This window comes from Azolla caroliniana, unplaced genomic scaffold (assembly GCF_043228905.1).
Source record: "Azolla caroliniana isolate FFs.n. ecotype wild unplaced genomic scaffold, voAzoCaro1.0.p SCAF_927, whole genome shotgun sequence".
Taxonomy (NCBI): domain Eukaryota; kingdom Viridiplantae; phylum Streptophyta; class Polypodiopsida; order Salviniales; family Salviniaceae; genus Azolla; species Azolla caroliniana.
Window position 1 is genome coordinate 1 of NW_028231362.1, and position 13,790 is coordinate 13,790.

Here is a 13,790-nt window from a genome sequence, read left to right on the forward strand (position 1 = left end):
ATACAATACATGAGGAGAGTCAAGTCTCCATTGGTCTCTCTCTCTCCTCTCTCTCTCTCATAGTTCTTGTGTGGAATGCATACATACAATACATGAGGAGAGTCAAGCCTCCATTGGTCTCTCTCTCTCATTGTTGTTGTGTGGAATGCATACATACATACATACATACATACATACATGAGGAGAGTCAAGTCTCCATTGGTCACTCCCTCTCTCTCTCATTGTTCTTGTGTGGAATACATACATACATTACATGAGGAGAGTCAAGTTTCCATTGGTCACTCCCTCTCTCTCTCTCTCATTGTTCTTGTGTGGAATACATACATACATGCATACATACATACATACATATATACATACATTACATGAGGAGAGTCAAGTTTCCATTGGTCACTCCCTCTCTCTCTCTCTCATTGTTCTTGTGTGGAATACATACATACATGCATACATACATACATACATATATACATACATTACATGAGGAGAGTCAAGTCTCCATTGGTCACTCCCTCTCTTTCTCATTGTTCTTGTGTGGAATACATACATACATGCATACATACATAGATACATACATGCATGCATGCATGCATACATACATACATACAATGATACATGAGGAGAGTCAAGTTCTATAACATACACTCTTCTTCTTTTAAGTTTGCAGTGTTGTGTAAGGCAGGACCCTACACGAGAAAAATGCTCTTTTCGTGTTTGATTTCATTCAGAACCCTAAAAGAAACACCACCGTGAAGGAACAGAGTTTGGAAAGCAATGAAGAAAGAATAGGTCCGGGTGAGTGTGCAAGAAGAAAGCACACAGAACAAAGCCTTCCTCACTACCACTACCTCTGCATTCACATGTATGTATCTTTTATAACAATACTGTAGAATGGTCTTCTCTTCAAATCTAGTGTATAAAATCATACCGAGTCTTCATCCAACCTCATCATCTTCCTCTTCTTCTTCTTCTTCTTCTTTTCCATCCCAAACCCTAATTCTACATTACCTTTTCCCACTTGTTTATTCCTGTTGATTCTTTGGGTTGTTTTTTTTTATACGGGAAAGAACACTCTGATTCTCAAGAGCCTTGGATTTCTTGGATTAAAAAAAAAAAAAAGGAACCCTAATTCTTGGGTTTCCTGATCAAAGAAGACCCCCTTGATTCTTGGGTTTCCCGATCAAAGAAGACCCATAATTCTTGGGTTTCCTGATTAAAACCCTGGCTCTGTAGATTTTTTTCTTGGCCTACTTGATAGACAAAAACCCCACTGTGTTTGTTTTCCAGATAAAAGCCCTAGTTCCTGGGTTGCCAGGTAAAACCCTAATTGTTTGAGTTGCCAGAGAAAACCCTCATTCTGGGTTTTCTGATCAAGACCCTATTTTTGAAGATTGGCGGCTTGCCCCATTCAAATCCTGATTCTGAATATTCATAGGTTCTCCTAAAAAAACTCTAATTTTATTAAACAAAGCCCTGATTCTGTGTATTCTTCCGTTACCTCTTCTGCATATTGTAAGAAACTATAATTCTAAGTTGCTCATCAGAAAACTCTAATCCTACATATTCTTGGGTTATTTGATAATAAGAAAAAACCCGAACTCTGCAAAACCCTGTTTTCTTAATAATAACAACAAAAATAATAAATACACAAGTAACAGGTAGCCCTTATTTTGTGAATCGATGGCACAGAACCTTCAAAGAACCTTATGCAATATCTCTTCTTTTCCAAAGTCATCTCATCCGAATCATACTATGAGCCAAAGAAATACTTCTAATTTGTTCGTCGAGAAGTTCAGATCTAGGAATTCTTATAGATCTCATCATCTCAGAATGGTTGAAAGATTCTCCTTTGATAGAGATGAGTTCTTTAAAATCCAGAAGAAATCTCTTCTTCTTCCACATGCCCAATCAGCTGAAATCCAGGTATGAACAATCTTAACCATTTTTTCGTCTCATATATTTAGGTATACGTATTTTTCATGCTATTGATGTGCACATGTAGTTTGATCAATCGGTTGTGTATGGAATCACGTCTTTGGTGTTAGTTTGGATGTGTTTTATGGCATGATAGGCATCAAAGATGTATGTGATGATACCAGAACAGAAAGTGTGTTTTACAACATGAGAGTGATGGGATATGTTTGTGATGATTAAATAACTTGTTTTACAACATGAGAGGTATGACTATAGATGCGTTCTATAACATGAGAACGATTGGTTATGTATGTGATGATGCTTCTGGCATCATTAGATGATTTGTTTTACAACTCGAGAATAATGGTATGTGAATTTGATATTGCTGGGGACCATGATTCCAGTATCATTACAGATGGGAGTCAGCATGAAAACCAGTGAGAATATGCGGTGGTATCGTTATGAAGATGTGTTTTACAACGTGAGAAGTGGGTTTCTACATGATCATTTGGATTCAGAGATGGAATCATCGAAAGGGGGCTTGTTAAGTGGAAACAAGAGAATATGCTCAGACATGGAGTGGCTAGCTAGGAACTTACCAATGAAGAGTAAATGTATTTGAATAGAAATTTGTCTTCCTTGTTGGTGGTGGTGCTAGGTGAACATTAGCATCAGGATTGAATACTAACTAGTAATTACCTTAACTAAAGAATAAGAGAGCTCAGATAGGATAGCTTACCCTAATAGCCATGAAACCTGCCTTCATCTACTTGACGAGGTTATGTGCATGCTATTAACAAGACCGAGTGTCAATTTTCATAAGCTGCCATTGAAGGTCACAGTGGTGGCTTGTAAAAAAACATCCTTCAAATGTGCTACTAAGTTAAAGTCATGCAGATAAAATAAATTCTATGATTTGGCTATATAGATTGGATGAAATTTTATAATGCATTGTTATCAGGATCAAACGGCACCCGTATCTGCATGCGATGATGATGACCATTCTCCCAAATGGTGGGAAAGAGATTTAGGTATTACCTTGAAAGATGTGCATTCTACCCAAGAGCTGGAGGAGATGATCATGGAAGCTGAAGGAAAACTTGTAGTAGTAGAGTTTTTTGCGAGTTGGTGTGGTTCTTGTAGGGCTTTGTATCCAAAGGTACTATGGCTATAATTATCAATCTTGATTTTTCAATGTTAATGGAAGTTTGAATAAAGACATATTGTACTGTTTTTTTGCCAGTTATGCAAACTTGCAATTGAGCACAAAGACGTCGTCTTTGCTAAAGTAAACTTTGATGAGAGTAAACCACTTTGTAAGAGCCTAAAGATAAAAGTGCTTCCATACTTCCACTTCTATCAAGGAACATTCGAACAAGTAGATTCATTCTCTTGCAACCTTTCAAAGGTTAGAAATCTCATTGTTGTCCTCAAAAACAAGAATCTTTTTTCTGAAGTTTTTCCAACTTATATTTACCAAGTTTTCCTTTGATCTTCTAGTTGCAAAAGCTAAAGGATGTTCTTGCTAAATATACTGTTTAAGCATGAGGATTACAATCAACACAATATATCAAGAGGGGAGGAGATGCAATTTACTATTGCATAGGTGGGATCTACATGAATATTTTTGAAATTTAGATAAAAAAGAAATGTTATTGGATCAATTTTACAAGCAACAGTATATACCACACAGTCAGTACAAAATTTTATTGATAACATGAGAGAGAGAGAAAGAGAGAGAGGCTTGTCCTTGCAATTTGTTTACAACTGTTAAAACTATTCATATGTATTATAGCATATCAACCTGTAACTTACGAGTTGTGTTCAGTCTTTCTCTACACAATCACTAATAACAAGACACTACTCAATCATGAATAACAATTGCTTTACAAGTTTTGCTTCTTGTAGTGTAAAATTGTACATAAGATACAATCTCATAATCCCCCAATACCACAAGAGCTCAAAAACTATATGGAAGTGATTAAATGAAACTTGAAATTACTTGTGAGAAAACTCATTTCAAAGGGGTTTTCATGCACCAAAATAGAAGCCCGCTCTGTAGATTTCTGTAAGTCCAGACCAAGTTATGTTTTGTGCTGTTGAGTCATCTTAGATGGTGGTAATTTATACTCTTCTTCCTAATCCAATCTTCAAACTTTTGCAAAAAATGCTACCAATTGCAATTGTGTTGTAAAGTCTACATAAATCTTGGGATAAATTCATGTCTTTTAACATGGTTCAACAGTCTGTGTAGTTCTTGGACTAGTACGATATAAATTCAATAACTAGATATTCATGATTAACATGTTTCAATTTGGTTCCAATAGCATTAAATGTCGATGACCAAGAGCATCATGTTCTTAGAGGGAACACCACAGGAATTTTTTCGCTTTTTATTACAACATTCTAATCATTTCAATTTTAACAGCAAAGACTAGTAAACTTTGTTAGACGAGTTACTTCCATGAAAAACACAGTTTGCTATCTTTAAATATTCCTCAAAAGGAAGTAACATCCTCACCATTCAAATCATGACCTCAAACATATAGCAAGTACAGGCATTTGTAGGTGATTTTCCAGCAGAACTGCTTTATTTAATGTTTTCTAACTGAAAACAAAGTCATTCTAAAGAGAAAGCAAAATAAGAATCATGTTGCTGAAAACAAAGACGAGGATATGTTCCCAAAATTGAACAAACATTTCTAATTGCACTCAAATGTACATCATGCCGACCAAAATAATGTATCTATTCTAATGTAAATGAAAAAAATGTATTATGCTGCTGTTCACCCATAATCCAAATCAAAACGAGAAGCGTACATTTTGATATACCATGTTTCATGTACGCATCAGAGGCTATGCGTACATTCCATCTCCAATATACAATGGGAGAAACATCCTTTCTTTGTCTGAAAAGGAAGCAATTGCTTGGTTCCTGTGAGTATTCAAAACTTCATTGCAACATGAACACATTTAAGCAAAATGGAACCCTTCCTTGTTGAACATGGAAAGGAGTGTTAAGAAATCCTCTTGCCCAAGCTTTGACGAGCGTTTATCCTCAAAGTTCCCTGCCTTCAGCACGTTCACTACCTTATCCTTAAACAGTGAAGGCCCGTGCATCTCATCATCACTGTTATCTTCATGTAATTCCATCTCTCTATCTTCCACAAATTCATCCTCTCGATCTTCCCCTACATCCATCATATCATCACCAATATTATTATCAGCTAGCATCATGGCATCATCGATGTCACTTGATTGGGTAGACCCTTTTAAAGCTTGAAAGGTCTTGAAATTCTTCTCAATCAGAGCAAGTACATTCTTCTGTCTGAAAATTGCACCCAAAGTCTTGTTCTTGCGGCTAAAGCATAGACGAATCAAGCCATCCCACTCCTTGAAGCTGATAGGAGGAAGAGGGTTCCGTGGTTCAATGCGGACAACTGAAGAATCTACCTTTGGAGGAGGCCTGAAGTTATTCTTGTTCACCTTGAGAAGATGAAAGACTCGAGACAGAATTTGTGTGTTCACAGAGAGTCGGCAATAGTGAGAGTCACCGGGCTTGGCCACAAGACGCATTGCAAACTCTCGTTGGAACATGATAACAGCACAACGGAACACCGGCCTATGTGACAGAAGCTTGAATGTGATCGGAGATGATATCTGGTAAGGGATGTTGGCGACACATACATCGAAATATGGTAATTCTGTCTTCAGAATATCGCCTTGGATAACCTGATCAAGACAAGAGTAAAAATACCATGGGAACCAGAAAACAAAAGACGTGCACATATCTATGGGGCAAAACCATCACAGTACAAGCCATTTTGCCACTGATGATGGCCATACTCTACTGCCGATGCGGATAATAGAAGGCATACCAAATTCAAGAATCTCTAAAAACATTAGGTTTCTAAGATTCTGGGGACATTAAAACCCTCACTCTCTCCCTCTTTCCACAGGCACCAAAGGTATAAATTTGAGAGGGCCCAGGTTTAATCCTCCCACTGAAGCTAGCCCATGAGAAGAACCAAGTTTGATCCCTGTAGCAGGCAGGTCTATACCTGGACTATGCTCAGACTATTTATCGCATTCTATTCTAGATATCATAGGGCATGTTTCCATCACCATAATCTATCTAGAGAAGTGGCAAAAGAACAGGAAAAGAGAGATAAGAGACAGAGAAGAGCGCCTCCCTCTGAAGCTTTACCTGTAGCTTATGAGCGGAGGGAGTTCCCTGGACACGCCTCTGAAGCTCGAGGACCATGCGAGGGTCGATCTCCACAGCGATCACTCTCTTGGCGATGTCGAGAAGCTTCACGGTCAAGTTACCTGTGCCGGGGCCGATCTCCAGGACAATGTCCGTGGATTTCAGGCCTGATTTCTGGACGATGCTCTGCACAACCAGGGGGTTCTTCAGGATGTGCTGCCCCTTGGACTTCTGGAACTCAATGCCGCCCATGCCCACGTGCCTCTGCGGTCTAGTCTTCTTCATCTTACCTCCCGCCATAGCGCTCTATCTCAATCTCCGTCTCTGTTTCTCTGTCTCTCTGTTTCTCTGTTTCTCTGTGACCCTGTTTCTCTGTGTGTGATGGGTGTCTGAATCTCTGTGTCTGAGACCAAGCCTTATATTTTTGTTCATTTATGTTTTAGGGTTTTTTTTTGTTTTGTGATTTTATTTAGGGTTTTGATCTGATTTAGGTTTGCAATTAGGGTTTTCGATCCCTGTGGGTCGTTCGGCTGGGCGGGGGTAACGGGCGGGCAAGATTCACCCTTAGAATCAATGGCATAGTCTTTTATCGAGTGAACCAGGAATCGGCAACGGTTTCACCGTAACTGGCTTGGCCTTTTCCAAACCAAACCGATTAAACCTTAATCGGTTTGGAAGCTTTCAAACTTGAACCAAACCGGTTCCTTTCTAAACCGGTTTAGCCTTAACTGGTTTGGGCATATCCGATTCTATTCGGCCAAACCGGTTTGTGAAGCTCAAGCCTAAACCGAGCTGAACCGAACCACCAAACCATTTTGATAAACGGTTTAACGGCTCAGTTGAGGCTTGAACCTAGTTGTTGCCGACTCCTAGATTGAACAATGGGACATGTGTCACACATGTAGCAAGCTAGAGTAGTAAGGCTTCTTGTTTTTATGGATCATCATCAATTATTGGAGTTTTCGTGCCTTTGTTCAATCATGGGCATAAAAAAAAATGTTTTACGAAATGTAGAATGTCGAGGAGCAAACTAGAAACCTTTATAATTGTAGCATTGTGGAAATAGAAACAAGTGCCTATAGTTTGGGTCACAATAGTCCCCGTTGTTGTGTTTACATTACATACCACCTCCATCCACATCAGATCAACCAACATGAATCAAAGGAGTGCGTACTTCTCTCGAATCCAATATTCGTTCGCAAACATGCTATATAAAAGTTAACGATCATCGTTCATAACGAATGTGCTTGGTGGTTTCCGGAAGTAAGCAAGCATGCTCCTTCAAAACTTTGTGGATTTGAGCCGAGAACCCACCAGGAAACACAAACCATCTCTAGAGCTTTATATATAGATGTTAAAACAAATGATGAAAGAAGATAAAAATCAAAACAACAAAAAATGTGCGTTTCTCTTAAAAAAGCAAATACCAGGCTAATGACATGTTTTTTTTCCTAACTACCACGTGTCAAATTAATGAAAGTTAAATACCTAATGCATGGGTTACACGAATCACTATTTCCCTCCCCCTTCTCTCTTGTCTCTCTACTCACATCATATTGTTAATTGTTAATCCTTCTCATTTCACTCATTAATTACAAGCTTCTTAACATATAGCATTTAATGATTAATTTCATCCCTAATCATTCATACCATACTATGGTGCCCCCTTGCAACAATAATGTCGTTGCCTTGATTCGGCGATCGGTAAACATGTCTGCAATGCTCCTTCAACCTCCTATAAGTAATAATAATCTAGTATACGTCAAATCTTGTTGGCATTGGCAATGTGCGCAATCGAACTTAATAAAATGTCATACCTTGGTTAGAGGATTCTCAAGAAAAGTGAGCCCTGACATGGAAGAGGTGGCCAATATCTGTGACGTGTCCTGATCTACCCTTTCTCTTCTCTCTTAGAAGAGAGTAAAGGAATTCCAAGTTTACCAATGGAATCCCGAGACCCCAAGCAAACCTTACATGCAATCATTCCAAATCGACATAAGTGAATGTGGACCAATGGTAAGCTTGTCATCATTTTGAGTCAATTAATTATATTTCAAGGTGTAGAATCTTTCTCTTAATTTTGTAAGGCATTTGATAAAATACATGGACTCTCATCTAGTTGTAACTTGTAAGAGAGGATTTTATGAGTCTTGTTTTCTAAATTTATATGTTTTTTGGTGGCTAAATAATATCCATCCATCTCTTTCCTCATACATATGACTATTCCCAAATATGAATTACCAATTGAGAGGATTGTTGATGATATTATATTACAAAGTACATTTTGACAAAATATGTGCTTCAAAACGCATTCGTTCGATGATATAACATAATTTACTTGCTATAACTGTTTTTCATGTTCCCAAATATGGGGAAATGATAAGTTTACATGTTGAGCATATAGGATAGCAATTATTATAAACGTTGCTATAAAGCCAAGAGAATCCCTTGGATGGCTGTTGGAGCCCCATTGCCATTTCAGTGCTATAATTCTCATAGGATTTACATTTTGACCATAGTTTCGTTTTACGCCATATGGCCAGATGGATCGTGGCTACTATTAGGGATTGAGAGATTCGCCGATGTAATTTGTTTCCCTCAATGGGTATGTACATATCTATTTCATGCCATGAAGGAACCATGTTATGTCACATCATGAAGGAACCATGTTTACTCATATATGTTTAGCTAGCATTAAAACAAATGTTTGGGTTATGAATTGTTTGTTTTGGTAATAAATTAGGAAAAACCCTTTCAATCATTTGTGTTTGCTATTATAATGACCTTGGCATTAGTAATTGATATTTACATATTTTGTGATACATTCAATATCAGGTACTTGATGCTCTTCACAAGATAAAGTCTGAGCATGATGCTTCGTTAACATTTTGACGCTTGTCGAGAAGGGGTTTGTGGCTCATGTTCAATGAACATCAATGGAGTAAACGCTCTTGCATGTCTATGTATGATCAATCCAAACATAACAAAACCACAAGTAGTGAGGCCACTTCCCCATCTCTACGTCGTCAAAGATTTAGTGGTTGATTTAACCCATCTTTATCAACAATACAAGTAAGTTATCATTGGGGATAACTATTTTAAAAATCTAAACTTAGGTTTAAAATGTGAGTGTGTTTCTATTACCTAATCAAGTTTTTTATGTTCTTACATTTCTAGTATTCTAAAGTGTGAAATGGTTTGGCTTAGGGCTTATCGAACCATGGTTGAAAACTAAGAAGCCCTCATATGGGAAGGAGTACAATCAATCCATACTACAACGTGGAAAACTAAATGGTTTGTATGAATGTATATGTGCTTTTGTTGTAGTTCTGCTTGCCCATCATATTGGTGGAATTCGGATCGATTTCTAGGACCAGCAACTTTGATCAATGCTTCTCGATGGATTCAAGATAGGTAAGGGAAATATTTAATCATTTCACTACAAATTGCACTTCAATTCATGTCAGTCAAATAGATTTATCAATTTATATTCATTAATGTACCTTCTCATCTATGTTGTGAACAGTAGGGACAACTACACAAAGGAAAGGTTGGATTCACTATTCGATTTTTGGGCGACATATCGTTGCAAATTTATAATGAATTGTGCAAGCCACATGCCCAAAACATCTTAACCCTGGGAAGGCAATTCATCAAATCAAAGCGATGCAGATTGAGTCCGCCCTCAATAGTAAGGGCCAAATGTTTGAAAATTAGACAACAATATTGTAGAATAGTAGTTCCTATCACCAGGCAAACAATGAGTGCGACGATTTGAAGTCCAAGAATGGTAACATTCATTGAAATGTTGCATTATTTTTTTTGTCCAATTGTAGTTCCTATCAATAGGCAAACAATGAGTGTTCGTGGACGATGTGAAGTCCAAGAATGGTAACGTTCATCAAAATGTTGCTTAAAAATATTTGTCCTTGTAAGCCCAATCTTTTTTGGAGACATATATATAGAAATACTTTTTGTAATCTTTCCGCGTGGGTTTAAAATATGTTGGCTTCTCAGCACGAACGGAGGCAATGAATTAGTAGTGGGTGTATACATAACTTCAAAGATGAGATAGATAGATAATAATTGACATGAAATAAGACATGATTTGACTAGCAATGATATGGGCAAATTAATTATGTTAGACTTAAAAAAAGGAAGGATCCTTCACAATCTAGAAAGATGATTAGTCTTAAGTAGTTTAAGAAGTGCAACATGTTAGTGCTACATATGAAATTTACAGGTTGGAGTAGTATAATCAAGTTGACATAGAGATATGTATTAAGTGTGATAAAGTTGCTACTTGGGTAACAATTCATATATTTTATGTATTCATTATACACTTAAACAATGGTAATGCAGGCACCATTAAATAACCTATTGTTAGACATGTGGAAAGATGTTTGACACGTATAATGTTTTGACATCAATGTCTTGACTTTGATGTCAAAAAAAGTTTCTTCAGTGGAGGGTAAACCCAACTAATAATAACATGAACTGATTGTTTATTGCGCACCTTTCTGAATTTGGTGAAAATGTTCAAATTTGGCATTTATAGTTATAGTAAAAGTTCGTAACAATCTCCATCCACACATAGAATTAAGTGTTATGTTTATTATATTTATAGTAAAAAGTTCAAAACAATCTCCATTCACACAATTGTGGCATCAATTGTTAGGCAACCAATTGTGCATTCTGTTACGCAACCTTTGACTCTTATCGGCTCAAAATGTGTGTTATATCTGGTAGTGATTTGTTAAAAGGCTCTTATGACGATCATGCAAAATATCATATCTTGGCTTATGCTAATGGTCTAGTATTCCACTAGAGCATTAACATAAACCAACATATATGAAGCATATTTAGGAACTATATTCTACTTTTAGTGTGTTTTTTGCTTAATGCTAGTATGAAGTTATATGTTGAGTTTATCTTTTATGGTCGTTAAGTTCAATGCATTTATGAATGTATGCACATGAATATGCATTTTTAGAGGGTTGCTTATTTATGTCTATGGCATTTTGCCATGTTACACAAAGGATCTTGATACTGTCTAATAGAATTTTGAAAACCTTTTGAACGTTATTGGGAGTAAATGCTTTGAAATGTGAGTTGCATGTCCATTATCATGCAACGAGGAGGCTATACGAGAATGTGAATTATATGTAAGACTTTGGGGTATACTCCAAGTGTCAAAGATTGTTGTTGTGCCTTTTAGTTCTTATGTGTAACTTTTGATTGAAATTGTATTCAGCCTAGAGTTCCCAACTTTCTTTGGGAAAGGGACAAGAACATTCATAGTGAAGGACTTGAGCAATAATCTAGATTGAAAAGAATTGTAGGTGAGCACAACAATTACAAAGATACTACTCTAAACTTTGGGAGTTCAATGAGGTAGAATATTGTAATGATGAATACAAGAAGGAAATCCCCTCATATCATGCTCGGAATTTATCAATTCATTTCGGGTAAATCTTGGATCTTATTGTTCTTTGCAAACCTTCAGAAGTATATTGCCATATACCGTGTTTTTCTCAATTGGCGATTCTTTTCAAATACATATATTTCCTATTATGACAGACACTTGTCTTCATGTGTGTTGATAGATGAACACTCACAAAGATCAAACCACAAGGAGGTGATAGAGAATAAGTTTCACAATAAGAAATGTTACAAAACTTGACAATAATTTGGGACACAAAGTGTTGCAATGTCTTCAGAGTGAATGTAATCTAGAATGTGCAATTTAGTTTGCCGTATTTGCTAATTAATGTCATTGTTGACATCTTTGATACTTTGATGAGGCATTTTTTGCAAGATTGAGGTTAGCTTCATCTAGGAAATGTTGTATGATTTTTATTAGCCATATTGACACAACGATATGAAAATTAGGGTCAAGTTCACATCCCACCATTTAAAAAAATAATTGTAGCAATATTATGTCACCCTCAATTACCAAATACTTGTGATAAATGTTTTTAACATATGCACGTTGAACCTTACATCCTTACGATGACCTGTGATACCATTATCCACACACCCAACTTCAAACAGAAGATCTTGAGTTTATTGATGCACCAAGTTATTGTTTGTTAATTGTTTCACATGTGCTCCTCCTAAATATAAAGCGGCGGGTCTTTTAAAATTAACCTCATTAACATATGGTATTGGCATTACTTTTGTAAAGAATAAAAACCAAGTTCTTAGGTCAACATCGTTCATTAATTCTTGGTCTAGGCATAAAATATTCACATCTATTGTTTGGGTCATATTATAGTGTCCCAATTGGTAGAGTAAGATGTGTGATTGAACACAACATGCAATGTGGGTGGAGTATACTTATTGGACTTCATATGCTCGGAAGTCAGTATGTGGGGTTGCATAATGTCAAATGCAACATTAGCACAACACATTGAATTCAATGTTTGAACATAAACTCAATCATTTAGAGCTACATATGCCTATGTTCAGCTTAACAATACATCATCATAGAGATTTAGTGCTCTTCATCACATACTTTTGATGACATGATTGATATAATTAGTGGGAGGTCACAATTACACTTTTCTAGCAAGGCATATGTCAAATGTATGATCAAAATAACTATATTAGGATAATTAGACCTTAAAAGGGCATTTTGAAACCATAACCTTTACGTGCATGACCTTGAACTTCACATATGTTTGAATGTAAGGTATAATCTTACAATTTAGGTCCTTGTCTATTCAATGAGATATTGCAAATTGCAATGTATATATTGGCTACATCTGAACCTTCTTCATGACACTACATTCATCACGCAATTCTTCTATCGTCATTTGGAGTGTGGAATATATTATAGTTCAAACATGTCACGCAAATAGTGTTGACCTAATTACATATGTGATAATAGTTTTCAAGTTGTTAGAGGGTTGTTCCCAATGTCATAATGGACTCTCCTACAATGAGTGATGTAAAGAAAATGCTACATTGTGTATTCTATTAGGTGTGAACTCCGACCATTGGACTAATGATATTGATTAAGGCATCTTATACATTTCGATGCATGTTTATACCTATACTTCATTATCATGGTCACTCTAGATAATGTTATACCTTTTGTTATTCACATTAATAAAAAAATCTCATATTCTACATATTCATAATCCACATTATATATTTTGATACGTATATTAAACATCATGCACAAGATTGTCAATGTCGTCAGTTGTGATACTAGATGTGGGATTTGATGCTTCATTTCATCTCTCTCTAGCCTTTTCTCCTCCCTACATTTCGCGTTTATATTTGCGCCCACACTAGTTGGAATGTATGTTCATGTCTCTCCAACTAGCTTACTGAATGTAATGAAACCACCTATTCATTCTCTCAGGTTCTTATCTCCCAATTGTCACAAAAAACAAGTTGGGTATGGAATAAAAGAACATATATAAGAAACAACAACTCAACATTTTATGAAAAGATGTAGTGGTCAAATAAGGTATTATAGAAATCTGAAAAGCAACACTAAACTAAGAATCCAATATAATATCTACTAAAGCAAGCAATAAAGAATCCAAGGTGTGGATTCTTCAACGATAATTTGATGTCTCTACATGAGCAATGACGTTATATAGTTTCATTGCTAAAGTATTCGAAATTTATCCTCAAATTTAGGAATTCAAAATACAAG

General features: G+C 36.4%; 2 protein-coding genes and 1 pseudogene across 2 annotated transcripts; 2 read left to right on the top strand and 1 right to left on the bottom strand.

Moving 5' to 3' along the window:
- Positions 1–1,752: 1,752 nt before the first annotated feature.
- LOC147847505 (thioredoxin-like 2, chloroplastic) lies at positions 1,753–3,812 on the top strand. Its single transcript, XM_087339100.1, has 4 exons — positions 1,753–1,920; positions 2,873–3,070; positions 3,155–3,319; positions 3,412–3,812. The coding sequence occupies exons 1-4, from the start codon at positions 1,828–1,830 to the stop codon at positions 3,451–3,453; spliced, it is 498 nt and encodes a 165-aa protein (XP_087195226.1). The 5' UTR covers positions 1,753–1,827; the 3' UTR covers positions 3,454–3,812.
- Positions 3,813–4,668: 856 nt separating this feature from the next.
- LOC147847506 (ribosomal RNA small subunit methyltransferase-like) lies at positions 4,669–6,493 on the bottom strand. Its single transcript, XM_087339099.1, has 2 exons — positions 6,119–6,493; positions 4,669–5,643 (listed from the first exon to the last, which is right to left on the bottom strand). Exons 1-2 carry the CDS (start codon positions 6,416–6,418, stop codon positions 4,885–4,887), a joined length of 1,059 nt encoding a protein of 352 aa, XP_087195225.1. The 5' UTR covers positions 6,419–6,493; the 3' UTR covers positions 4,669–4,884.
- A 1,335-nt stretch (positions 6,494–7,828) lies between these two features.
- Positions 7,829–9,835, top strand: LOC147847507 (succinate dehydrogenase [ubiquinone] iron-sulfur subunit 1, mitochondrial-like; annotated as a pseudogene).
- The last annotated feature ends 3,955 nt before the right edge of the window (positions 9,836–13,790 follow it).